This window comes from Phyllobates terribilis, unplaced genomic scaffold (assembly GCF_046119375.1).
Source record: "Phyllobates terribilis strain yellow unplaced genomic scaffold, ASM4611937v1 Scaffold_3__8_contigs__length_932513732, whole genome shotgun sequence".
NCBI lineage: Eukaryota > Metazoa > Chordata > Amphibia > Anura > Dendrobatidae > Phyllobates > Phyllobates terribilis.
Genome location: NW_027362763.1, coordinates 926,992,420 through 927,019,333, shown reverse-complemented (window position 1 = coordinate 927,019,333; position 26,914 = coordinate 926,992,420). Strand labels below are relative to the sequence as shown.

At 41.6% G+C, this 26,914-nt stretch overlaps 1 protein-coding gene across 4 annotated transcripts in view; it reads left to right on the top strand.

Annotated features, from left to right (window-relative positions):
* Positions 1 to 7,272, top strand: part of LOC141257815 (presenilin-2-like) — a 53,521-nt gene extending 46,249 nt beyond the window's left edge. For all 4 annotated transcript variants that reach the window (XM_073672823.1, XM_073672824.1, XM_073672821.1 and 1 more), the window contains 2 exons: positions 6,761 to 6,879; positions 6,999 to 7,272. In XM_073672823.1, the coding sequence (XP_073528924.1) occupies positions 6,761 to 6,879; positions 6,999 to 7,154 (275 nt within the window). In that variant the 3' untranslated portion in view covers positions 7,155 to 7,272. The remainder of the gene's footprint in view (positions 1 to 6,760; positions 6,880 to 6,998) is intronic.
* Positions 7,273 to 26,914: the final 19,642 nt, after the last annotated feature.

Here is a 26,914-nt window from a genome sequence, read left to right as displayed (position 1 = left end):
CTAGACCCCATGGAGACATTTGGAGTTGCCAGGAGGGACCCACCGCTCGCCTAGCCCCAGGGAAACTCGTAGAGGCCAGGTTGGGACACTCGGGCCGCTTGGTCTTGTATCTCGATGGACTGCTAGCTTCCTAAGCTTGCCGCTACCTCCTCTCTGTGGGGGCCCGACAGAAGCGGGGGGCCACTGGTTGAGTTAGACGGCCCTGGAAGTCTCCAAAGTCGCGGATGTTCTATCCCAGACGGGAGGAGAAGGAAGGGTGAGACTGTGTAATGTTGTTCAATCTTGGGTATTTGCTGGGACTGTTCTGTGTGTTTATTGTTTGCTTTGTGGTTCAATAAATTATTGCCACGCTGTTTTACCCTCACCCCTAGTGTTGTCTGAGTAGCGTTTCGCCCACAGAAGACGCCGGGTCTTCAAAGGTAACCTGTCAAGTTGAACATGCAGACCTGTCTTTGAGCAGCATGCTATAGGGCAGGAAAAGCTGAACTCATTTAAGTGGTTGTCTAGGTCTTGGAAAACATGACAATTCTTTCCACTAGGTGTGTCTAAGGAGAAGAAATGCATGTACAACATGTGCTGGCTTCACCATTAACCCCTTTATGATGTGGTAATAGTACGCACCACGTCATAACCCCCTATTCAGCGTGGGGTCCGGCGCAAAGCCCGGCACATGTCAGCTGATCTATACAGCTGACATGTGCCCGCAACAGCTGCAGATGGAATCATGATCCACCCTCGGCTGTTAACTAGTTAAATGCCGCTGTCCATCTCTGACAATGGCATTTAACTCGCGCGTCACTTACCTTACCCATCGGTGACCCCGTCACATGATCGCGGGTCACCAATGGGTTGGCATGACAACCCGGGGACTGAAGGAGACCCCTGTGGTTGTCATGGCCAGATTGCTTTGAGCGCCACCCAGTGGTCGGCGCTCATAGCAAGTGAGCAAATCTGCTACATACAGGCGATCTGCTCATCACCTGTATGTAGCAGAGCCAATCAGGTAATTGCTGCTTCTAGTCTCCCATGAAAACTATTGAAGCATGCAAAAAGTAAAAAAAAAAAAAAAAAAAAAAAAATGTTTTTAAAAATATTAAAAAATAAAAAAAAATAAAGTTTAAATAACCCGCATTCGCCCCATTCAAAATAAAACAATTAGAAAAAAAACCCACATGCACATTTTTGGTATCGCTGTGTTCAGAATCGCCCAATCTATCAATATAAAAAAAAAAATTAATCCGATCTGTGTCAGGGAAATATTGAAAAATGTTCTTTCTCCCCTTGTCATAGATATTAACCATTTCTCCCAAGCCTCTCTTCACCCCTTCCCTTATCCGTCTTTTGAGAGCTGACAGTCCAGAGATGACAATCTACAGTGTCTCCCTGCAAATTATCACCCACAGCCAAAATAGCTTACACAACCAATGCCAGCCGAGAAGTGTTAAAACTTTAGTTAAAATGCGAGCATCTTGTCCCTGGCGGACACATGGGGTAATTAGTGGCTAAATTGCAATAATTTTGGTGTAACTGTTGAAGCTTGCTTCCTGAGCTTCAAAAAGAAGTTTATAGACACGCCGACTCCGATACAGAATATGGAATATTGTAAGTTCCATTACTCCAATAATAACGAAGGACCAGCTAGGGAATGATAGGGATATTTTTCTGTCGCTGAAAAGCCCTCCGTCAAGCTGTAGCGCAAAAGCACCAGAATGACGGGCCGCAAATACGTCATGTGTGGTCTCCAAATGAAGGTAAAATCATAATGGAAAAATTGGCGTCATTTGCAAGCTTCTGCGATCAACGAGCGATAAGTTATTGCAGAAGTTAGCCTTTTTAATAAAAATGTACAGGCGGGAGACCAGCCCACATGATGTCTCCACAAGGGTCGTGTGGGCAGATCTCCCCTTAGGTATAAGAGAACCCATGGAGAATAGAGGAGCACTCATTTCCAGGGGGGTATAAGGACTATTAGTCCCTGCAAACTGTATAGCGTAAGTTTCCTCTTTAATCCCATTTATTTTATGTAACCGCTTATGTATTTTAATGTCTCCTTTGTAACATCCTTGTATATATTTTTCCTAAACACTGCCTCCCTTTTGGATTAAATATAAAATGTAATAGTTCTGTTTCTTTTGTCCTGCAATCGTTCCCTCCACCGAAGCCTTATACGCTATCAAAATGCAGGCGTCCGCCCAGGCCTGTATTATATTTCAAATCTGGACGGTGGTGGCAGAGAATAATATTAATAATTTGGCTATCGTAAAGCTGACAGTGACAGTACGGGGCATAAACAGATATTACATGCATTGGAATTCAGAGGTGTGACGCCATAAGCTCACTGGTCGTTTGCCGATACCTAAGGAGTGAGTAGTCTGGTTCGTGTGCTCGCGATTCCGGATGAAATCCGTGCCAGAGTTACGGTACGGTGTGATATTACGTGACCCAGTGTCGTCCCTGTGGCGTTCTTGACAATCTTTAAACGACGTAATGAGAAAAAAAATTCTAAATGCCAGAATTAAGATTTTTTTGGTTGCCGCAACATTGCAATAACGGACATTCAAAACATCAGATCTACCCCAAAATGGTATCCACAAAAACTTCAGCTCAGCGCGCAAAAAATAAGCCATCACCCGGCCCCAGATCACGAAAAAATGGAGACGCTACGGGTCTCTGAAAATGGCACCATTTTTTTTTTTTTTTTTGGGGGGGGGGGGGCAAACTTTGGATATTTTTTTTCATGACTTAAATAAAAAATAACCTATACGTGTTTGGTGTGTACAAACTCGTAATGACCTGGAGAATAATAATGGCAGGTCAGTTTTCGCATTCAGTGAACGTGGTAAAAAAAAAAACTGGGGAAATGCACTTTTTTGCAGTTTCACCGCACTTGGAATTTTTTTCCCGTTCTCCAGTACACCATATGTTAAAACCAGTAATGTCGTTCAAAAGTACAACTCATCCCACAAAAAATAAGCCCTCACATGACCATATTGACCAAAATCTAAAAAAGTTATGGCTCTGGGAAGAAGGGGAGCAAAAAACAAAAACTGAAAATGCTCCGGTCATTAAGGGGTTAAATAAGGGCTACCTGATTCACCCCTGTTTCTTCACAGAATGATTGACCTCACTAATTGAACTCTACACTGCTATTATTTTGAATACATCCCCTTATTATTTATTTATATAGCGCCATTGATTCCATGGTGCTGTACATGAGGATGGGTTACATACAAAATACATATCACTTACAGTAATCACACTAACAATGATAAACTGGTACAGAGGGAAGTGGACCCTGCCCTTGTGGGCTTACATACTACACTTAATGCAAATGCACAGACTCAAAAATATGCAGATCGCAAATGCTGAGTCTGTTGGTTTTCTTAGAATCTACTGCACCAACTGGTAAATTGTTTGACATGTGGTAATATAATTTATACCAGAAACAGTGATTAATCTGGTTAGTCATAATGGACTGCTATTCTTTTGAACACAATATTTTCAGAATGTAACAGTGCTTTCATCCTTCACAATACAAATCTAGTGTGAAAATCTGCAGCAAAAATAGGATCTGTGCTGTTCCAGGATGAGCTAAAAAAAGCTGATTGGTGGGGATGCCAGTTGTCTGACCACACTGATCTGATATTAATGATCTTTCCTAAGGATAGGTAATGAACATCATAAAGCCAGACAACCCTTTAAGAATTTTTCAGGCAATCAGATTGCCTGAAGCACTGATGTCCAGCCTAGGATCGGTGCTCTAATTATTGACCCGATATGGACCTTGCCCACCAAAAATTATGAGCCACTGATTTCTGATTTTGTAGCGGAATCAGGAATCAAGTTTGACACCACCAGCCTCACAGACACAGACTTTGTCAAAGTCTTTTTCTCTGAGGATTTTGTAAACCTCATGGTGGGCCAAACTAATTTGTACGCTCAACAGTTTTTGGCAGAAAACTGCTCTTCATCATTTTCTAACTGGACTCCTGTAGACGCAGTAGAAATGATGAAGTTTTGGGGCCTGGTCCTTCACATGAGGATCCTAAAGAAGCCAGAAGCTCGGCAATACTGGAGTGTTGACGTTTTGTATAACACTCCAGTATTCCGAAGGGTCATGACTCGGACACATTTTGAGGCCATCCACAAGTTCTTGCATTACAACGATAATGCACGGTGTCATGCATGAGATGACCCCAACTTTGATCGTCTTTTCAAAGTTCAGCCGGTCATCGAGCACTTCAACAACAAGTTTGCTGAAGTGTACGTGCCCCCAAGGGACATCTGCGTAGATGAGTCCCTAGTTCATTTTAAGGGGAGGCTTGGATTCCGGCAGTACCTGCCCAGTAAGAGGGCCAGATACAGAATTAAGCTGTACAAATTTTGTGAGAGTACCTCAGAGTACACTCACAAGTTTAGAGTTTATGAAGGGGAAGGACTCCCGGATTGAACCCCCTGTTCTGGGAGTGAGTGGGAAAATTGTGTGGGATTTGGTGCACCTACTGCTGGATCAAGGTTATCACCTCTACGTGGATAACTTTTATACCAGTATCCCTCTCTGCATGAGGTACCGCAGCCTTTGGTACTGTCCGCAAAAGTCAGAGTGGCCTCTCGAAGACGCTAATTGGGCAGATGCTCAGAAGTGGTCAGAGCAGAGCCCAATGTAGCGACCACCTATTGGTGGTCAAGTACAAGGGCAAGAGGGATATCCTTCTCTTGACCACCATACATGGTGATGGCAGCAACCCCAGCACTATATAAGGTTCTCTAGCCGTACAGTGCTTTGAGGAAGGCCAAGGTGTGGTACAAGAAGCTGACCATGCACATCGTACAGATGGCAATGTACAACGCTTTCGGCCAGACTTCTACGTCATGCCTTCAGTTCCAGGAGGTAGTGATCAAGGCCCTAATATTTGGAAGTGGTGACAGAGTGGGCCCCAGTACTTCCGGAACTGAAGGACCTTGAATCGTACCAAGCCAACATTTCCCGGGGGAGGTCCCTCAAAGCGGAAAAAAAGGGAAGTCTAAAAAAAAGTGCCGAGTGTGTTACAAAAAGGGAATACACAAGGACACCATTTATCAATGTGACACCTGCCTCGACAAACCTGGCCTGTGCATGAAAAAATGCTTTAGAAGGTACCACACATCCATGGACTACTGAATTAATTTCTGACTTAGACAATTGACTTATGACAACCTGACGAACACTACACAACTGACGTATGACACTACATTATAGAATTCACATATCAAGAATCAGTAGATCAGTTCCAAAAAGGGAGCACTTATTGGGCATTTTCACTGTTTAGGCACATTAGTGGCTCTGCAAACGTGACATGACGCCTACAGACCATTCCATCAAAGTCTGCATTCCAAAACATCACTCCTTCCCTTCTGAGCCCTGACTTGCGCCCAAACAGTAGTTTTCTCCCAGACATGGGGTATCGGCGTACTCAGGAGAAATTGTATAACTTTTGGGGTCCAATTTCTCCTGTTACCCTCGTGAAAATAAAAAAAATTGCACCTAAAAGATCGTTTTTGGGGGGAAAAAAAGTTTTTTTTTTTTCCACAGCTCTACATTATAAACTTTTTCAAAACACTTGGGGGTTCAAAGTGCTCAACACACACCTAAATAAGTTCCTTAAGTGGTCTAGTTACCAAAATGGGGTCACCCGTGGGGAGTTTCCACTATTTAGGCACATCAGGGGCTCTCAAAACGCGATATGGCGTCCGCTCTCCATTCCAGTGAGTTTTGCGTTGAAAAAGGCAAACGGTGCTCCTTCCCTTCCAAGCTCTGCCATGCGCCCAAACAATGGCTTTCCCCCACATATGGGGTATTGGTGTACTCAAGAGAAATTGCACAACAACTTTTGGGGTCTAATTTCTCCTGTTAATCTCGTGAAAATAAAAAAAATTGGGGTCTGAAGTAAAACTTTTGTGACAAAAAGTTAAGCGCGTGAAGGGTTAATAAACTTCAATGTGCTTTTGAGCACCTTGAGGGGTGCAGTTTTTAGATTGGTGTCACTTTTGGGTATTTTCTGTCATATAGACCCCTCAAAGTGACTTCAAATGTGATGTGGTCCATATAAAAAATGGTTTTGTAAATTTTGTTGTAAAAATGAGAAATCTCTGGTCAACTTTTAACCCTTATAACTTCCTAACAAAAAAAAATTTTGGTTCCAAAATTGTGCTGATGTAAAATAGACATGTGGGAAATGATATTTATTAACGATTTTGTGTGACATATCTCTCTGATTTAAGGGCATGAAAATTCAAAGTTTAAAAATTAGTGAAATTTTCGCCAAATTTCCATTTTTTTTCACAAGTCATTTTGAATAAATCTATCCACCATCATGAAGTATAATATGTCACGAAAAAACAATCTCCGAATCAGTGGGATCTGCAGAGTTATCACCTCAAAAAGTGACAGTGGTCAGAATTGTAAAAATTGGCCTGGTCATTATCGTGCAAACCACCTTCTGGGATAAAGGGGTTAAAGATCCAGCCACGGACCATTGCCAGAGATAAAATTAATCCAGCACTTGCTTCTGGCCGGCTCTTTCCAGCACTACTAAATCCAGTGACCAGTTCCCTTTAACTTAGTAGAACAGGGAAGGATAACCACCTTCCAACAAGAGATAAGCGGTGCCAGAAGTATATGGAAAGTAAAACAATTAGACTAGCGCTAAGAAGCTTTAGTTTGAAGATGATCACTGATTACACATCAGATACATTATTTCCATTCTCTCTCTGTTCACAGGAGGAGTAAAACTGGGTCTTGGAGATTTCATATTTTACAGCGTACTTGTAGGAAAAGCAGCAGCAACAGCGAGTGGGGACTGGAATACCACATTAGCCTGTTTTGTTGCCATTTTAATTGTAAGTAATCCCCCATGAAATTGTAGTCACAAAGTAACCAATATGCAGAAAATTACTACTGTTAACTATTTATTATAATTGACATTCATATATCTTCTTTTTTATTATTATTTTCACAGGGATTATGCCTTACTCTATTGCTACTGGCGGTTTTCAAAAAAGCCCTACCGGCTCTCCCTATCTCCATCACATTTGGCCTAGTGTTCTACTTTTCTACAGATAATATTGTACGACCTTTCATGGACACTCTAGCCTCACACCAGATGTACATTTGATAGGCACTACCATGGATTTGTGAGGACTCCGCAAACCTTTAACCTCCAACTGCTGTAGATTTTAAGGCAGGATGTATTTGCCATTTGGTAACCATTAAAATGAAGTTTTAGAAGAAAATGAAGTATTTTATGTGATAAGCTGCAAACTTTGGAAATATATATGTGGACATAGTAAATTAGGAAATATGATGAAATATGTGCAGTTTTTTTTAGTTCTGGTTTACGAATATAATCCAAAGTAACAAATCATGTATTTTTTTTTGTTGTTTCTGGACACATCACACTGGTGGTGATCCTGGATTTCTTCTGATGGGCTACAGCAAGCCAATTAACTTATGCCGCATATTTTATTCTTAAAAATGGAGAGTTTAAAAACTGTCAAATCTGCAGTAACAATGGGCATTTTCCCACAGACTTATTGTGAATTTTGCAGTGGATTCAGGTTTTTTTTTTATGTCAAACACTAAACCCGCCAACTAGTCCCGATACGACAAAAAGAAACCGACCCTTCATTATAAAGCCGCTCTTTGGGGGGAGGAGAGGTTGCATTCTTTCTGACCCACTCTTAGCAAGTGGAAATATTCCTGGATAAATATTCAGTGGTACGAATATTATTTATTTTTTTATTCTGGAAAAAAAAAGTACGCAACAGTTTCCACCAATACATGTGAGAGCATATTTGAGAACATTAAAATATGTGGCATTTTGAGATTAAATGCACTGTATATATTAAACTTCAAAGGATCACTCCAAGCTCCACAAATAGAACAACATATATAATCATATAGTACCTGACAACTTCTTTTTGCATTTTTTTTTTGTTATGATTTAGATTGTGCACATTGTATATTCAGAAAGACTATAGCAAAACCACAAAGACGTATATCTGAACCCAGGAGAAGAGAATCATGTGTGAAGTGAACCAGAATATGCCATAAACCTTCGATTCCTCACATTCCCACCCTTTTACTCTGATGACTTATTTACACACCCATGGTATTTTTTCAAGCAGCTTCAGCAGGTAGTTATCTGTCATGGCTTTCCAACAGTCTTGAATGAGTTCCCAATGGTACTTAGCAATTGTTAGCTGCTTTACCTATACTTTGTGGTCCAACTCATCCAAAATCAACTCAACTGAGTTGAGGTTGGGTGATTATGGAGTCCATGTCATCTAACACAGCATTCCGTCCCTCGCCTTCTTCATCACATTGACCTGCAACACACCTCCAGGCTTTGTCCTGATGCAAAATAAACAAGGATAATACGAAGTGCAAACCAGATGGGATGGCATGTCATTGCAGCCATGCTATGCTTTGAATTTGGAATAAATTGCCAACCAGCAAAGGAACCCACAGCATCAAACCTCCCTCAACATGCTTCACTCTAGGCACCACATATGTAGAAACCATCCACTCTCCTTTTCTGTCTCACGCAGAATTGACGGTTGGTACCAAAAATCTAAAATTTTGACTCCTCAGCCCACAATACAGATTTCCACTGTTATAATGTCAAGTCCTTGTGGTGTTTGGCCCAAACAAGTCTCCTCTTGTTTGCTGTTCTCAGTAGTTGCTTCTTTGGAGCAATTCGACCATAAAGACCTGCTTCACGCAGTCTCCTCTGAACAGTAGATGTTGAGATGTTTCTACTATTTGATGTTTGTGCATTGTTTATGAGGGCTTTCAATTTCTGATTTCTGAGCTAAAATCTGAGGAACTTATTCTCTACAGCAGAAGTTATTCTTTATCCTCCTTTCCTGGGGAAGTGCTCATGAAAGCTATTTTCATCATAATAATTGAATTTTTTCATAAAAGCACTTGAGGATACCTTATAGGTTTTAGCAATTTTTTAGTTTGACTGATGTCTTAAAGTAATGATGGACTCTCCTTCCTCTTTACTTAGTTGAGTGATTCTGTCATAGAGTCTGGCTCAGCGTTATATTAAATGTGTAGCAACACTGCCTCTGCAAAACACCTCTTATGGTCGCAAACACTTTCTGAACGCTGGTGATGCCAGGAATGAGCTCTTGACCTGGTCTTTGGAAGCCATTAAAGCTGACCACTTCATGAAGCTGCTTGAGAAAATGCCAAGGGTGTGTAATTCTGTCATCAGAGTAAAAGGAAGGTACTTTGAGGAATTTAAGGTTTAACACGTGTTTTGGTTTGTTTCACGTGTTTCTGTACTCCTTGTTTCCATATGTTTTCCCTTCAGTCTGACTGTGCAGATTAGAGTAAGGAAAGCATTTCGTGAATAGAGGTGTCCAGACTTTTGACCAGTACTGTATAATAGACACGCACTCCTCAACAATGAAACTACAAGACCAAAAAGGAAAAGTTGTGGAATTATGGAAATTACAGGCTTGATAGACCATGATATTGATATTCTAATGATAAAACAAAGCAAGCAAAATGTTCAAAACATCTTGATTTATTCAATATAGAGTATGAGCACCGTGGGTAGCAGTATACACGCTTTGGCATGCTATCAGTGAGTCAAAAAACGCTCAATGCATTTGGGCACACAAATCCTGAAGATCTGCTGCTGGCAGATGTCTTTGTTAATGCTGACCAATAATGTCCCAGTTGTGCTCGATGGGAGACAAGTATGGAGACTCTGCAGGCCCTGGCTGGTAGTTTAGGCCATTCAGGCTGCTCACATCAGCACGAGCAACTTGTGGCTTGGCATTGTTGTGCTGAAAAACTTCTCTTGGGACGCTTTGGAGTAATGGCCGTACTACTGGTTCAACAACTAGATTAGAATGAAGAATAGAGGGGTCTGGCGAACTTACATTATGGCACACAACATTTTTTTTTAGCATTTCCATCTCGTATAGATTCTGATTTCCATAATTCCATGATATTTCTTTCTTGGTGTTACACTCCTCAACATTTTAAATTGCATGTATGATATTTGATCATTCATATGATCAAATGAATCATATCCGCCCACCACCTTAGATTGGGCATGTCTTTTAGCAAAGACTTTTTTTTCTCTCATTTTACCCATGAGTCTATTTTGGATACATATGGCACATATCCTGTATAAAGTGCCACTCAATGAAGCCATGCATATTATCTTAACAAAAACCAATTATAAATGCACTTCTTCTTTCCTTTGTGTTGCTGCTTTAAGTAAAAAATACTTTTATTGCTAATATCTCCGCAACAGAGAGGCGAAATAAAAGAAAAAAAGTGTTATTCTGCTCTGTAGTCCCTATTACATCATGGGTCCAGTTTCACAGGAAACATTTGGTGAAAAGTTGTCTTTTAAAAAAAAACAACAAACTGAAAAAAACTCCCTTAAAATAAAAAAATGCATTATTTTATTAAAATTTGCACAGCGAAAACAAAAATCAAAAAACAAATGCAATGAGCAGTAAAGAGTGCACAAGATCTGTCTGTCGATAGATATATCTCTATCCTAGATTAAAACATTTGGTATAAATTAATATATGTATAATGTGCAGGGAGAAGACCGGTTGGCAAGCACAAGCTTGTGGGTCTATGAGCAGGAAGGATGCAAATATAAAAGCTCTTCCTCCTCTGTCCCTGTATACCCCTAGGTAAATACCCTGCCTATCCGCGAAGGTTGGTGCCCTCACGATAAGCAGTGCAAAAATGGCGCCCCGATCAACGTAGTCTAATCCTGACTTAATCTGGTACTCCCTAAAGTAAGAATGCAGCCGCAAAGATTAAGTCAACCATAAGGGAACAGTCACCACAAAGTAAAAAATCACCTGTAATCAGATACAAGCAAGGACATATGCAAGTGCCAAGATAGTCTACTGTGAGAAACCATCTCCAAAAAGTAGTTAGTAGTGTTGAGCGAGTATGTTCTATTAACCCTTTCGCCGAGTATGCTCGGGCCGAGCTCCGAGTAGTTACAGCTGCTCGGTGATATGGTTGAATCGCTCCCGTGTGCATGATTTGCGATGGTTTGACAGCTTTACTACATGTGAGGAATGTCTATTTCTTACACATTCCTCACATGTAATAAAGCTGCCAAACAGTTGCAAATCATGCACACGGGAGCAATTCAACCATATCACCGAGCAGCTATAAATACTCGGAGCTTGGCCCGAGCATACTCGGACAGAACATACTCTCTCAACACTAGTAGTTAGCTATGCGTGCCCAGCGATGATACATGGAGTGATGACGTGCCCAGCTCAATGATGCGCAGAGAGGTGATACGCCCAGGCTGCATATGAAGAGGAAGTTCGAGTGGCGCACTTGCACTCATCTCATCATAAAGTGCAAGATATCCATGCGCAAATTGCGCATGCGCTTCATATAAGCAAAACAACACATCGGCCAGCATAGAAAAGGTCCTTTTTAACTGCATTACACCTAAGCCAGCATTCTGGGTTTTTTATTTTTTGCGAACCACCCTGATTGAAAGACCACTTTGTGTGGAATCATAGGTAGTTGTCTCCGAGGTTTCCCTGTATCAATAATCTGACTAACCTAGAGTCTAATTAAAACTATTTATGGGAATGCTAGTAGAAGATAGAGCTACACACAACCCTTTATCTTGAAATAAAAATTGCTGAAAAATATTTTTAAATTGCTTAACCATAGACACTAAAAATACCTAGTGTCTTCTTATGGACATGGAGATTAAGTATATTATTGTATATTTTATATTTTGTCATGAGCAATTCCGATAAATAGTTTATATGTAGCATTAATAGTATATTAACAATCCACAAAAGCTTTTTTTTTTGTACACAAATGGTAAATGTGGATGATTTTCATTAGTTACATGATTAACTTTTTTTTTTTTCTTCAATCCTGATTTATTTGACTTTGGGCTCGTGCACACGACTGTCTTTTTGTTCTGAGTGCTATCTGTTAAAGAAAATGGATCACACTCGAACCAACGTTATTTAATGATGCAATGCATATGAATGATTTTTTTTTTTCACTGACCTATTCGGCATGTGAAAGAAATTCACAGCATGCACGATTTTCATTCAGAAATCAGATGACACTCACCTATTCAAGTCTATGGATACAAGAAAAAAAATCACACAGTATAGCATCCGATATTTATAATTTTTTTTGTTTATACGGTCATGTGAACCTACCCTGATGGGGCGAGGAGAGAGTAACTCTATTCAACTTTTTCTTTTTCTTATTAGCATCTCACTATTGAAGGAATGACTTGACATTTACATTTTTTTTCTATACATTTTCTGCAACTTTCTTTTTCAACTATTTTGGAGCCATATTGGATTGCTACTGTATATTAAAGAGATATTAAAACTTTTCATTGTGTTTTATTCATGTGAATAGTAAATTTTAATAACATTATCCAAAAATGCCACCGCAAATAGTATTTTTTTTTTGTAGATACCACTTACATTTTTTCGCCATTAAAATAAAACTATTTCACTGCGGAATCCATGTTCTGCATGAGACGTTTGCAGTGGATTGTGCTACAGATTCAATTTACCACTTTAAACTGTAGAAATGAATCCAAAATATTTCAGAACAAGCTGATATTGCTGCTGATATGGAAATCCTGAGTATTCTTGGTTTCCCACACAAAAAAAGTTCAACTACATATGGATGAGGTTTTGAAAACCATCCAGATATATTGTAATGTAGTTTGTAGTGCAGAATCTGCACACCTCCGTTCACCACTTTTATCTAAAAGATAACCAGGGGCAAGCTTGGCTGGTGGGCATTTGCTCCCCACAGTCGGACCCCCAGCAGCGGTTTTGGACTACCCAGCAGTGTGCTGCTTTATAACACAGATCAACACTTAAAGAGATGAGGCTTTTTATAGAGGGATAAAATATCTTTATTATAATAATATATATAGGAAAAAATCATATAGATATGTAAAAACAGGGCAATATAAGTACAGGAAAAAGGGGAGGGTATACCTGTTTAATAGTATAGTACAATTTCTAAATTAGTATCTAACAGACTCCAAATAGACCTATCAGTGTACTGTACTATACTTTTACCTAGGTATATCCACCTTTTTCCTGTACTTGTATTTGCCCTGTTTTTACATATCTATATGATTTTTTCCAATATATTTTTAAATGTATTGTAATAGAGATGAGGCTTTTTATAGAGGGCTAAAAACATCGTTAAGGCTATGTGCCCACAATGCAGAAATGCTCTGGATTTTTTCCTGAGCGTTTCTGCATCTCCCTGGCAGAAAAAAATGCATGCGGATTGTACATGCGGATTGTACATGCGGCTTGTATATGCGTTTTCCTGCCAGGGACATGCGGATGTGAAGTGTTCTTCACATGCATTTCCGCATGCGGGTTGTCAAGCGCTTTCCAAGCTATTTTAGCATCACTTGGAAAGTGCTTGTCAACTTGGTCACACTATATAAATCCATGCAACCGGCATGGATTTATATAGTGTGACCGAGAGAATGTCAAAAAATAAATGTATACTTACCCTCCGATGGCCCGCGCTGGCTTGCTTCGCTCGGTCCCGGATGCCAGTAGAGTGAAGGATCTGCCGATGTCGGCGTCGCGTGACCAGTCACATGACTCTGACGTCAGCGCAGGTCCTTCATTCCATCGCGAAGTGCCGGGAAGCAAGGAGGAGCGCACCGCGGGCCACCGGAAGGTAAGTATATATTTATTTTTTATTTTATTTTATTTTTTTATTTTTTTTTACAGCTTTTTTTAATGGTACCTGGGTGTGGAGGAGAGTCTCCTCTCCTCTACACCCGGGTACCATCCACACATTAGAACGCGCCAATTACGCAAGTACAGATGCAGTCTTGCGGAATTGGTGCATTCTAATGCACGTCAATGGCGGTGAAAACGCAGCACTAACGCAAAATAATTGGTAGTGCTGCGATTTTTTCCGCAGTGATAATGCGCAGCGGAAATTTCCGCAGCATGTGCACAGCACATGCGGATTATCATTGGGGGACATGGCAGGCCTTCTACCATGCGTTTTTTAAGCGTTTCTGCAGCAGAAACGCTTAAAAAACGCATCGTGGGCACACAGCCTAAGTGTTGGTCTTCGATATGCTTTTTTGGCCTAATTATTTAGGATTGAGGATATTGATGTATTTATAACACAGATGCGGCAGTGTACATTAAAATAAGTACAATAAGTACAAGTGCTATCCGTTCGCATCCTAGTACAGCAGACGCACCCTTCCTGCACACTGTATGGGCTGCGTCTGCTGAACTCAACACATGTCACCATGCCGGCCTGCTTCCACCCACCAGAGGAGAGCTTGTGAGTAGAGATGAGCGGTGTTCGACTAGAACTGTTCGCCAATCTCAAATTCGAGCTGTTTTGGGCGGTGTTCGAGCCGTTCGACGAACCCGAACGATTTGCAAAAAATTCGGCTGTTCGAGGTTATGTTCGATAACTGTTCGTGCACCAAAAGCGTGTCCTGCATGTCTGGCGCTATTTAGAGCACCAATCAGGCAGGGATTGTCTGCCACTCACTGTAATGCCACAGCCATGGTGGTTGTGGCATTACAGTGATTGCCCAAATCGATGGGAACAGTGCTCACAGTGAAACATGAAAAGCCGGCAATTCAGCAGCGGCATACACCGATACCCGACTATTTATAACAAAAAGAATAGAGAATCACATATAGATTAGATAGATAGAAACATGTCAGTCACATATATATGAAGTACAGTGACAGTGTTGGTTACTGTACTTGTCATTTAGTGTAAAGGATTTATTAAAAAAAAGTGTTTTCATGCACCGTCTCTTTAAAAAAGCCTGCCGGCATTTCAGCAGCGGTACCCTGTCTGCCTAGCCTTTGCTAGCTATTAAAATAGGGGGACCCCACGTCATTTTTTTTGGGGGGTCCCCCATTTTAATAGCTAGTAAAGGCTAAGTATTCAGCTGGGGGCTGATATTAGTAGCCTGGGAAGCTCCGTGGGTATTACCCCCTTCCCAGGCTTCAAACATCTGCCCCAGCAGTCTGCTTAACCTCCGCTAGAGACTAAAATTACGGGGAACCCCACGCCAATTTTTTTTTAAAGAAATCCTTTATTTTAACACTAAATGACAAGTACAGTAACCAACACTGTCACTGTACTTCTTATATATGTGACTGACAGATAGAAACATATCTAATCTATGTGTGAAGCTCTATTCTATCTGTTCTAAATTGTCGGGTACCGCTGCTGAATTGCCGGCCGGCTTTTTTAAAGAGACGATGCATGAAAACACTAATATTTTTTTTTAATAAATCCTTTACACTAAATGACAAGTACAGTAAGCAACACTGTCACTGTACTTCTTAGAAACATGTCAGTCACATATATAAGAAGTACAGTGACAGTGTTGCTTACTGTACTTGTCATTTAGTGTAAAGGATTTATTAAAAAAAAATATTAGTGTTTTCATGCATCGTCTCTTTAAAAAAGCTGGCCGGCAATTCAGCAGCGGTACCCGACAATTTAGAACAGATAGAATAGAGCTTAACACATAGATTAGATAGATATATATGTGACTGACATGTTTCTATCTAATCTATGTGTGATGCTCTATTCCTTCTTGTCTAAATTGTCAGGTATCGGTGTATGCCGCTGCTGAATTGCCGGCCGGCTTTTTTAAAGAGAGCGTCTTCTGAGCAGTTTGTCAGCTTTTGGACACCTTTGAAGGTGTTTTCTATGTGTTTCTATGTGTTTTTGTTTGCCTGCCATTGGTTTTAACGGTGTTCGACGGTGTTCTAAGGTGTTCAACGAACATCCCGGTGTTCGACGAACCGAACCCGAACACTACGGGGGTGGCTCAACACTACTTGTGAGCAGGATAGATGAGGCCAGTATAGGAAGTCTGGTGTTTTTACGGTGAGCAGGTGAGAGGATGAAGCTCACCTCTCTGTATGTACAGGGCCCGCTACTGCGTTGTATCAGTGGTCACTGAGGCATGACGTGAGTTATTGCAGGTTTGAACCATAACACAGATTGGGTCACACTGTCAGTGGAAGTCATGGGCTCCAGCGTCACCCGATTGGCAGAAAAGTTCAAGCTGCAGCAATAACTCTCAGATTCAGTGACTTCAGACTAGAGTATACAGCATCCTGTACTGGCTGATCCTGCGTCTACAGGACATTACACATATATAGAACCATGCATTATAACATATGGGGGGTCCTGTAGCCAGGTCCAGGTTTAATTAGTCCACTGCATATAATAATGCAGGGGGTTTTCACTGTCCGCTTAGGGCCCCTGTGCAAGAAATGTGTTTGGGCTCTCCTCTATTTATGGCGACAAAGCTTTGTGGGTGTGTATATACAGACCAAAAGTTTGGACACACCTTCTCATTTAAAGATTTTTCTGTATTTTCATAACTTTGAAAATTGTACATTCACACTGAAGGCATCAAAACTATGAATTAACACGTGGAATTATATAGTTAACAAAAAAGTGTGAACAACTGAAAATATGTCTTATATTCTAGGTTCTTCAAAGTAGCCACCTTTTGCTTTGATGACTGCTTTGCATACTCTTGGCATTCTCTTGAATGTGAAACAACATATTTTCAGTTTTTTCACACTTTTTTGTTAAGTATATAATTCCACATGTGTTAATTCATAGTTTTGATGCCTTCAGTGTGAATGTACAATTTTCAGTCATGAAAATACCTTCTCATTTAACCCCTTAAGCCCCGCGGGTGGTTTGCACGTTAATGACCGGGCCAATTTTTACAATTCTGACCACTGTCACTTTATGAGGTAATTACTCTCGAACGCTTCAACGGATCCCCCTGATTCTGAGATTGTTTTTTCGTGACATATTGTACTTCATGATTGTGGAAAAATTTCTTCGATATCACTTGCGTTTATTTGTGAAAAAAACGGAAATTTGGCGAAAATTTTGAAAATTTTGCAATTTTCAAAATTTGAATTTTTAAGCCCTGAAATCAGAGCGATATGTCACACAAAAGAGTTAATAAATAACATTTCCCACATGTCTACTTTACATCAGCACAATTTTGGAACCAAAATTTTTTTTTGTTAGGGAGCTATAAGGGTTAAAAGTTGACCAGCGATTTCTCATTTTTCCAACAAAATTTACAAAACCATTTTTTTAGGGACCACATCACATTTGAAGTCACTTTGAGGGGTCTTTATGACACAAAATACCCAAAAGTGACACCATTCTAAAAACTGCACCCCTCAAGGTGCTCAAAACCACATTCAAGAACTTTATTAACCCTTCAGGTGCTTCACAGGAATTTTTTGAATGTGGAAGAAAAAAATGAACATTTAACTTTTTTCACAAAAATGTTAATTTAGACCCAATTTTTTTTATTTTCACAGGGGTAACAAGAAAAAATGGACCCCAAAATTTGTTGTGCAATTTCCCCTGGGCACGCAGATACCCAATATTTGGGGAAAAAATACTGTTTGGGCGCACGGCAGGGCTCGGAAGGGAAGGAGCGCTATTTGACTTTTTGATTGTAAAATTTGCTTGAATAATTAGCGGACGCCATGTTGTGTTTGGAGAGCCCATGTGTGCCCAAACTTTGGAGCTCCCCCACAAGTGACCCCATTTTGGAAACTAGACCCCCCAAGGCACCTTTCTAGATGCATAGTGAGCACTTGGAACCCCCAGGTGCTTCACAAATTGATTCGTAACAATGAAAAAGTGAAAAAAAAAAACACTTTTTCATTTTTATGAATCAATTTGTGAAGCACCTGAGTGTTCCAAGTGCTCACAATGCATCTAGATAGGTGCCTTGGGGGGTCTAGTTTCCAAAATGGGGTCACTTGTGGGGGAGCTCCAATGTTTGGGCACACAGCGGCTCTCCAAACGCAACATGGTGTCGCTAACAATTTGAGCCGATTTTCCGTTAAATTTGTTAGAGGACACCATGTTGCATTTAGAGAGTCCCTGTGTGCCCAAACATTGGAGCTCCCCCACAAGTGACGCCATTTTGGAAACTAGACCCCCCAAGGCACCTATCTAGATGCATAGTGAACACTTGGAACCCCCAGGTGCTTCACAAATTGATTCGTAACAATGAAAAAGTGAAAAAAAAAACACTTTTTCATTTGTATGAATCAATTTGTGAAGCACCTGAGGGTTCCAAGTGCTCACTATGCATCTAGATAGGTGCCTTGGGTGGTCTAGTTTCCAAAATGGGGTCACTTGTGGGGGAGCTCCAATATTTGGGCACACAGCGGCTCTCTAAATGCAACATGGTGTCCGCTAACAAATTTAACGCAAAATTGGCTCAAATTGTTAGCGACACCATGTTGCGTTTGGAGAGCTGCTGTGTGCCCAAACATTGGAGCTCCCCCACAAGTGACCCCATTTTGGAAACTAGACCCCCCAAGGCACCTATCTAGATGCATAGTGAGCACTTGGAACCCCCAGGTGCTTCACAAATTGATTCGTAACAATGAAAAAGTGAAAAAAAAAACACTTTTTCATTTTTATGAATCAATTTGTGAAGCACCTGGGGGTTCCAACTGCTCACTATGCATCTAGATAGGTGCCTTGGGGGGTCTAGTTTCCAAAATGGGGTCACTTGTGGGAGAGCTCCAATGTTTGGGCACACAGGGACTCTCTAAATGCAACATGGTATCCGCTAACAAATTGAATGGAAAATCGGCTCAAATTGTTAGCGGACACCACATTGCGTTTGGAGAGCTTCTCTGTGTCCAAACTTTGGAGCTCCCCCACAAGTGACCCCATTTTGGAAACTAGACCCCCCAAGGCACCTTTCTAGATGCATAGTGAGCACTTGGAACCCCCAGGTGCTTCACAAATTGATTCGTAATAATGAAAAAGTGAAAAAAAAAACACTTTTTCATTTTTACGAATCAATTTGTGAAGCACCTAGGGGTTCCAAGTGCTCACTATGCATCTAGATAGGTGCCTTGGGGGGTCTAGTTTCCAAAATGGGGTCATTTGTGGGGGAGCTCCAATGTTTGGGCACACAGGGACTCTCTAAATGCAACATGGTATCCGCTAACAAATTGAATGGAAAATCGGCTCAAATTGTTAGCGGACACCACATTGCGTTTGGAGAGCTTCTCTGTGCCCAAACTTTGGAGCTCCCCCACAAGTGACCCCATTTTGGAAACTAGACCCCCCAAGGCACCTTTCTAGATGCATAGTGAGCACTTGGAACCCCCAGGTGCTTCACAAATTGATTCATAAAAATGAAAAAGTGTTTTTTTTTTCACTTTTTCATTTTTACGAATCAATTTGTGAAGCACCTGGGGGTTCCAAGTGCTCACTATGCATCTAGAAAGGTGCCTTGGGGGGTCTAGTTTCCAAAATGGGGTCACTTGTGGGGGAGCTCCAAAGTTTGGGCACAGAGGGGCTCTCCAAACGCAATGTGGTGTCCGCTAACAATTTGAGCCGATTTTCCATTCAATTTGTTAGCGGATACCATGTTGCATTTAGAGAGTCCCTGTGTGCCCAAACATTGGAGCTCCCCCACAAGTGACCCCATTTTGGAAACTAGACCCCCCAAGGCACCTATCTAGATTCATAGTGAGCACTTGGAACCCCAGGTGCTTCACAAATTGATTCATAAAAATGAAAAAGTGTTTTATTTTCACTTTTTCATTTTTACGAATCAATTTGTGAAGCACCTGGGGGTTCTAAGTGCTCACTATGCATCTAGATAGGTGCCTTGGGGGGTCTAGTTTCCAAAATGGGGTCACTTGTGGGGGAGCTCCAATGTTTGGACACACAGGGGCTCTCCAAACGCAACATGGCGTCCGCTAACAATTTGAGCCGATTTTCCATTCAATTTGTTAGCGGACACCATGTCGCGTTTGGAGAGCCCGTGATGTGCCTAAACAGTGGAGCTCCCCCACAAGTGTCCCCATTTTGGAAACTATACCCCTCAAAGATTTTATTAAGGTGTATAGTGAACATTTTGAACCCAGAGGTACGGCACATTATTTGTTTACATTAGGTAATCATATTGAATAAGTTTTCATTATTCTTGAGCGCAAGTGCTCGCTACTTGAGTTTGCATCGGGTACTCAGGTATGCACCATGTACAGCGTGTGCTCGAGTGACATGCTCGAGTCCCTGCTCCGCATGTTTCACGGTTATTAGACACCCAAAAAAAAACATGCGGGGATCGCTCGTGCATGGCAGGCAATCCCCGTAAAGTTTTTTGGCCGCGAAGCATATGGGGCAGAGACTCGAGCATGTCACTCAAATACCCACGATACTAAATGCATACCAGAGCACCCGATGCAAACTCAAGTAGCGAGCACTTGCTCTCAACACTAGTCGCCATATCGTCATCTTTTTTTCTTACTTTTGAAAAAAATCCCAACCCCAGCCCTAACCCTAGCACAACCCTAGCCCCAGCACAACCCTAGCCCCAGCACAACCCTAGCCCCAGCACAACCCTAGCCCCAGCACAACCCTAGCCCCAGCACAACCCTAGCCCCAAACCCAGCCCTAACCCTAGCCCAATCCTAACTCAAGAGTTTATTTTTGACGCCGTTCCTTGTGCGGTATAAGTGATTAGACGACTTTATTCTTCGGGTCGGTGTGATTACAGCAATGCCAGAATCATATGGGGTTTTTATGACTGACAGCTGTCACACACTAAAAGACGCATTTTTTGTAAAATCTAGTTTTTGCATCGCCATATTTTGAGAGCTATAATTTTTCCAGATTTTGGCAGACAGTCATGTGACGGCTCGTTTTTTGCGGGATGACTTGACGTTGTTATTGGTGCCATTTTCAGGCACGTGACATTTTTTGATCGCTTTCTATTCCGATTTTTGGGAGGCAGAATAAACAAAAACCAACAATTCAGGAATTGTTTTTTTTTTTTTTTTTTATTCTGTTCCGCGTGTGGTAAAATTGATGAGGCAGCTTTACTCTTCGGGTCAGTACGTTTACAGCGGTACCACATTTGTATCATTTTTCTATGTTTTGGCGCTTATACACAATAAAAGCTATTTTATAGAAAAAAATATTTTTTAGTATCGCTTTATTCTGAGAGCTATAACTTTTTTATTTTTCGGCTGATGGAGCTATATGGCGGCTTGTTTTTTGCGGGACGAGATGACGTTTTCAGCGGTATCATTTTTATTTATATGCGTCTTTTTGATCGCGTGTTATTCCACTTTTTGTTTGGCGGTATGGTGATAAAGCATTGTTTTTTGCTTGTTTTTTTTTTTTTTTTTTTTACCGTGTTCACTGAAGGGGTTAACTAGTGGGACAGTTTTATAGGTCAGGTTGTTCCGGACGCGGCGATACCAAATATGTGTACTTTTATTGTTTTTTTTTAATTTTTTTTATAATAATATTTATTGATGGGTACATTATATTTTTATTTTTGGTGTATTATTTTTTTTATTTTTTTATAATATTTTTGCACTTTTTTTTTTTTTTTTTTTTTCCACTTTCACACAGTTTATACACTTTATTACTTTGTCCCACTCTGGGACTTTCACTTTTTTTTTTCTGATCGCCTGCATGGCACAGGAATGGAGCACCATCCCTATGCCATGAAGGCTGTCAGAAGTGCACAGTGTGAAGATTGCTTGGAGATGCACTGCGCATGTCCAAGCAATCTTCCTGCTCTCTGGTGACCCGGATGTTGTCATGACGACATCGGGTCGTCATGGCAACACCCGGGAAGCCTTTGCAGACTGCGCTGGAAGCCGGAAGAGGAGGTGAGTATCGCCGATCACCTCCCCTTGCCCCCGCAATGCCGCGATCGACTTCGATCGACTTCGATCGCAGCATCGCGGGGGTTAATGTGCTGGGAGCGGTGCGTGACCGCTCCCTGCACATAGTACCGGGTGTCAGCTGTGACAATCAGCTGACACCCGGCGGCGATCGCGCCCGCACAGCCTGTGTGCGGGCGCGATCGCGATGACGTACTAATACGGGTCTGGCTCTTAAGTCCCAGGGCACAGACGCGTATTAGTACGTCAGATGTTATTAAGGGGTTAAAGATTTTTCTGTGTGTCCAAACTTTTGGTCTGTACTGTACATACGTGTGTGTGTGTATATATATATATATATATATATATATATATATATATATTATTTTATTAGGGTTCGGTACTAACTTAGCCGCATTAGAGGTAGGCACGGGACACTGTCTCTTTAAAATGTCCAAGGCAGGTTTATTATGCAGCATAAATCGCACTTTCAGAAGTAAACAAAAGAAAAGCCTTGTCCGGTTCAGTATAACAAAAACAGAAAATAAACAGTCCACACAATATGGCGGGCTCACCCTCTCATGGTCAGTGTCTTTTTGGCACAAACACGCCGGAGGTCTCCACACCTCCAGCCACAGACAGTGAATGAGACACTTGGTCTCCATTTTATACACACGCCCTGGGTGTGGGTATATGTGAGCAGCCAATCCCCCCATCTCTTATGACTGCTCGAAAAAAAAACAGCCCTGATACACGTAATTAACCCTCTCAGCACTACTACATCACTGAAGTTGCCAACCTCAGCGATATATATATATATATATATATATATATATATATATATATATATATATATATATATATATATATATATATATATATATATATATATATATATATATATATATATATATATATATATATATATATATATATATATATATGTCAATAAGTAATGCCTCCTATTTTTTTTCTCCTTTTAATTGGCAAGAAATTCAAATGCAATTACATAGGTTGAAAACCACAACATTAACGATTAATTTGTCACTTTTCAATATAATCTCCATCCATTTCCACAGTCTTGGTCCACTGTTTAATGTATTCCAGCATGGTAAAAAGCATTCTTGGGACCCACCGTGCACAAACTTTTCTGTATCCCAGTTGTCCAATAATTTTCATCACACTGCCTTTACTGAGGCAGATAATGCCACACAATTCATCTGCAGTCACCCGGCGGTCACCACGAATGATGTCATCGATTCGCTGAATGTTACTTGGAGTCACTGCGGTTACTGGCCTGCCACTCCGCATTTTGTCAGCCAACGGTGATGGCCCTTTAGCTGTGTTACAGCGACGAACCCATCATCTAACAGTACTGACATCCACTGTTCCATCACCGGACACATTTTTCAGTCTCTCATGAATTCGAATGGGCGTTTCACCTTCTGCATGCAAGAATTCAATCACAGAACGTTGTCTAATACGAACATTGATGTCAGCCATTTTGCAAACGGATACAGTCCTGCCACCTGTTGGTGCAGGAAGTTGCAATGGCTGTGGATTGGAGAAGAAGGTTTGAGGAATTGTGCCAAATTCGAATATTTAACATAACTACCTTATTTAAGGAGAAAAAAAATAGGAGGCATTATTTATTGACTGACCCTCGTGTGTATGTATATACAGTGCCTACAAGTAGTATTCAACCCCCTGCAGATTTAGCTGGTTGACACATGCGGAATTAACTTGGCATTGTGACATTTGTACTGTAGATCAGCCTGGAAGTGGGAAATGCACTGCAGCAAATTTTTTTTTTGTTTGTTTGTTTTTTTAAAACGTTAAAAGTTAATTCAGAGTGTCATTTATTATTCAACCCCTCAAACCACAAGAATTCTGTTTGGTCCCCCTAAAGTATTAAGAAGTAGTTCAGGCACCAAGAATAATGAGCTTCACATGTGTGGATTAAAGATCTCTTTTGCCAGCCTTTTCTGACTATTTAAGACCCTCCCCAAACTTGTGAACAGCACTCAGACATGGTCAACATGGGAAAGACAAAGGAGCATTCCAAGGCCATCAGAGACAAGATCGTGGAGGGTCACAAGGCTGGCAAGGGGTACAAAACCCTTTCCAAGGAGTTGGGCCTACCTGTCTCCACTGTTGGGAGCATCATCCGTAAGTGGAAGGCTTATGGAACTACTGTTAGCCTTCCACGGCCTGGACAGCCTTTGAAAGTGTCCTCCCGTGCCGAGGCCAGGATTGTCCGAAGAGTCAAGGCTAACCCAAGGACAACAAGGAAGGAGCTCCGGGAAGATCTCATGGCAGTGGGGACATTGGTTTCAGTCAATACCATAAGTAACGTACTCCACCGCAATGGTCTACGTTCCAGACGAGCCCGTAAGGTACCTTTACTTTCAAAGCGTCATGTCAAGGCTCGTCTACAGTTTGCTCATGATCACTTGGAGGACTCTGAGACAGACTGGTTCAAGGTTCTATGGTCTGATGAGACCAAGATCGAGATCTTTGGTGCCAACCACACACGTGACGTTTGGAGACTGGATGGCACTGCATTCGACCCCAAGAATACCATCCCTACAGTCAAGCATGGTGGTGGCAGCATCATGCTGTGGGGCTGTGTCTCAGCCAAGGGGCCTGGCCATCTGGTCCGCATCCATGGGAAGATGGATAGCACGGCCTACCTGGAGATTTTGGCCAAGAACCTCCGCTCCTCCATCAAGGATCTTAAGATGGGTCGTAATTTCATCTTCCAACAAGACAACGACCCAAAGCACACAGCCAAGAAAACCAAGGCCTGGTTCAAGAGGGAAAAAGTCAAGGTGTTGGAGTGGCCTAGTCAGTCTCCTGACCTTAACCCAATTGAAAACTTGTGGAAGGAGCTCAAGAATAAAGTCCACATGAGACACCCAAAGAACCTAGATAACTTGGAGAAGATCTGCATGGAGGAGTGGGCCAAGATAACTCCACAGACCTGTGCGGGCCTGATCAGGTCTTATAAAAGACGATTATTAGCTGTAATTGCAAACAAGGGTTATTCCACAAAATATTAAACATAGGGGTTGTATAATAATTGACCCACACTTTTATGTTTAAAATTTAAGAAAATTAAACTGAGCAACATAACTTTTTGGTTTGTAAGATTTATGCTTCTGTTCATAAAACCTACTCTCGTTTGCAGTTTGAAGGCTCTAACTTATTTGCATCTTATCAAACCAGCTAAATCTGCAGGGGGTTGAATACTACTTGTAGGCACTGTATATATGTATGTGTGTGTGTGTGTGTGTGTATATATATATATATATATATATATAATATACTGCTCAAAGAAATAAAGGGAACACTTAAAGATCAGAATATAACTCCAAGTAAATCAAACTTCTGTGAAATCAAACTGTCCACTTAGGAAGCAACACTGATTGACAATCAATTTCACATGCTGTTGTGCAAATGGAGTAGACAATAGATGGAAATTATTGGCAATTATCAAGGCACACTCAATAAAGGAGTGGTTCTGCTGGTGGGGACCACAGATCACATCTCAGTACCAATGCTTTCTGGCTGATGCTTTGGTCACTTTTGAATGTTGGTTGTGCTTTCACACTCGTGGTAGCATGAGACGGACTCTACAACCCACAGAAGTTGCTCAGTTAGTGCAGCTCATCCAGGATGGCACATCAATGCGAGCTGTGGCAAGAAGGTTTGTTATGTCTGTCAGCGTAGTGTCCAGAGGCTGGAGGCGCTACCAGGAGACAGGCCAGTACACCAGGAGATGTGGAGGGGGCCGTAGGAAGGCAACAACCCAGCAGCAGGACCACTACCTCCGCCTTTGTGCAAGGAGGAACAGGAGGAGCACTGCCAGAGCCCTGCAAAATGGCCTCCAGCAGGCCACAAATGTGCATGTGTCTGCACAAACGGTTAGAACCCAACTCCATGAGGGTGGTATGAGGGCCCGACGTCCATAGATGGGGGTTGTGCTCACAGCCCAACACCGTGCATGACGCTTGGCATTTGCCACAGAACACCAGGATTGGCAAAGTCGCCACTAGCGCCCTGTGCTCTTCACAGATGAAAGCAGGTTCACACTGAGCACATGTGACAGACATGACAGAGCCATGGAGAGCGATCTTCTGCCTGCAACATCCTTCAGCATGACCGGTTTGGCAGTGGCTCAGTGATGGTGTGGGGTGGCATTTCTTTGGAGGGCCACACAGCCTTCCATGTGCTCGCCAGAGGTAGCCTGACAGCCATTAGGTACCGAGATGAGATCCTCAGACCCCTTGTGAGACCATATGCTGGTGCGGTTGGCCCTGGGTTCCTCCTAATGCAGGACAATGCCAGACCTCATGTGGCTAGAGTGTGTCAGCAGTTCCTACAAGATGAAGGCATTGAAGCTATGGACTGGCCCGCCCATTCCCCAGACCTGAATCTGATTGAGCACATCTGGGACATCATGTCTCGCTCCATCCACCAACGTCACGTTGCACCACAGACTGTCCAGGAGTTGGCGGATGCTTTAGTCCAGGTCTGGGAAGAGATCCCACAGGAGACCATACGCAACCTCATCAGGAGCATGCCCAGGCATTGTAGGGAGGTCATACAGGCACGTGGAGGCCACACACAATACTGAGCCTCATTTTGACTTGTTTTAAGGACATTACATCAAAGTTGGATCAGCCTGTAGTGTGTTTTCCAATTTAATTTTGGGGGTGACTCCAAATCCAGACATCCATTGGTTAATAAATTTGATTTCCATTGATTATTTTCGTGTGATTTTGTCTTCAGCACATTCACATTCCATTTTCCTCTCAAATTTGGGGAAAAAATGCGTCTTCTGGTCTGAAAAATACAGTATATATATATATATATGTATATATATATATACAGTTATATAAAAAAGTTTGGGCACCCCTATTAATCTTAAGCTTAATGTTTTATAAAAATTGGTGTTTTTGCAACAGCTATTTCAATTTGATATATGTAATAACTGTTGGACACAGTAATGTTTCTGCCTTGAAATGAGGTTTATTGTACTAACAGAAAATGTGCAATCTGCATTCAAACAAAATTTGACAGGTGCATAAGTATGGGCACCTCACCAGAAAAGTGACATTAATATTTAGTAGAT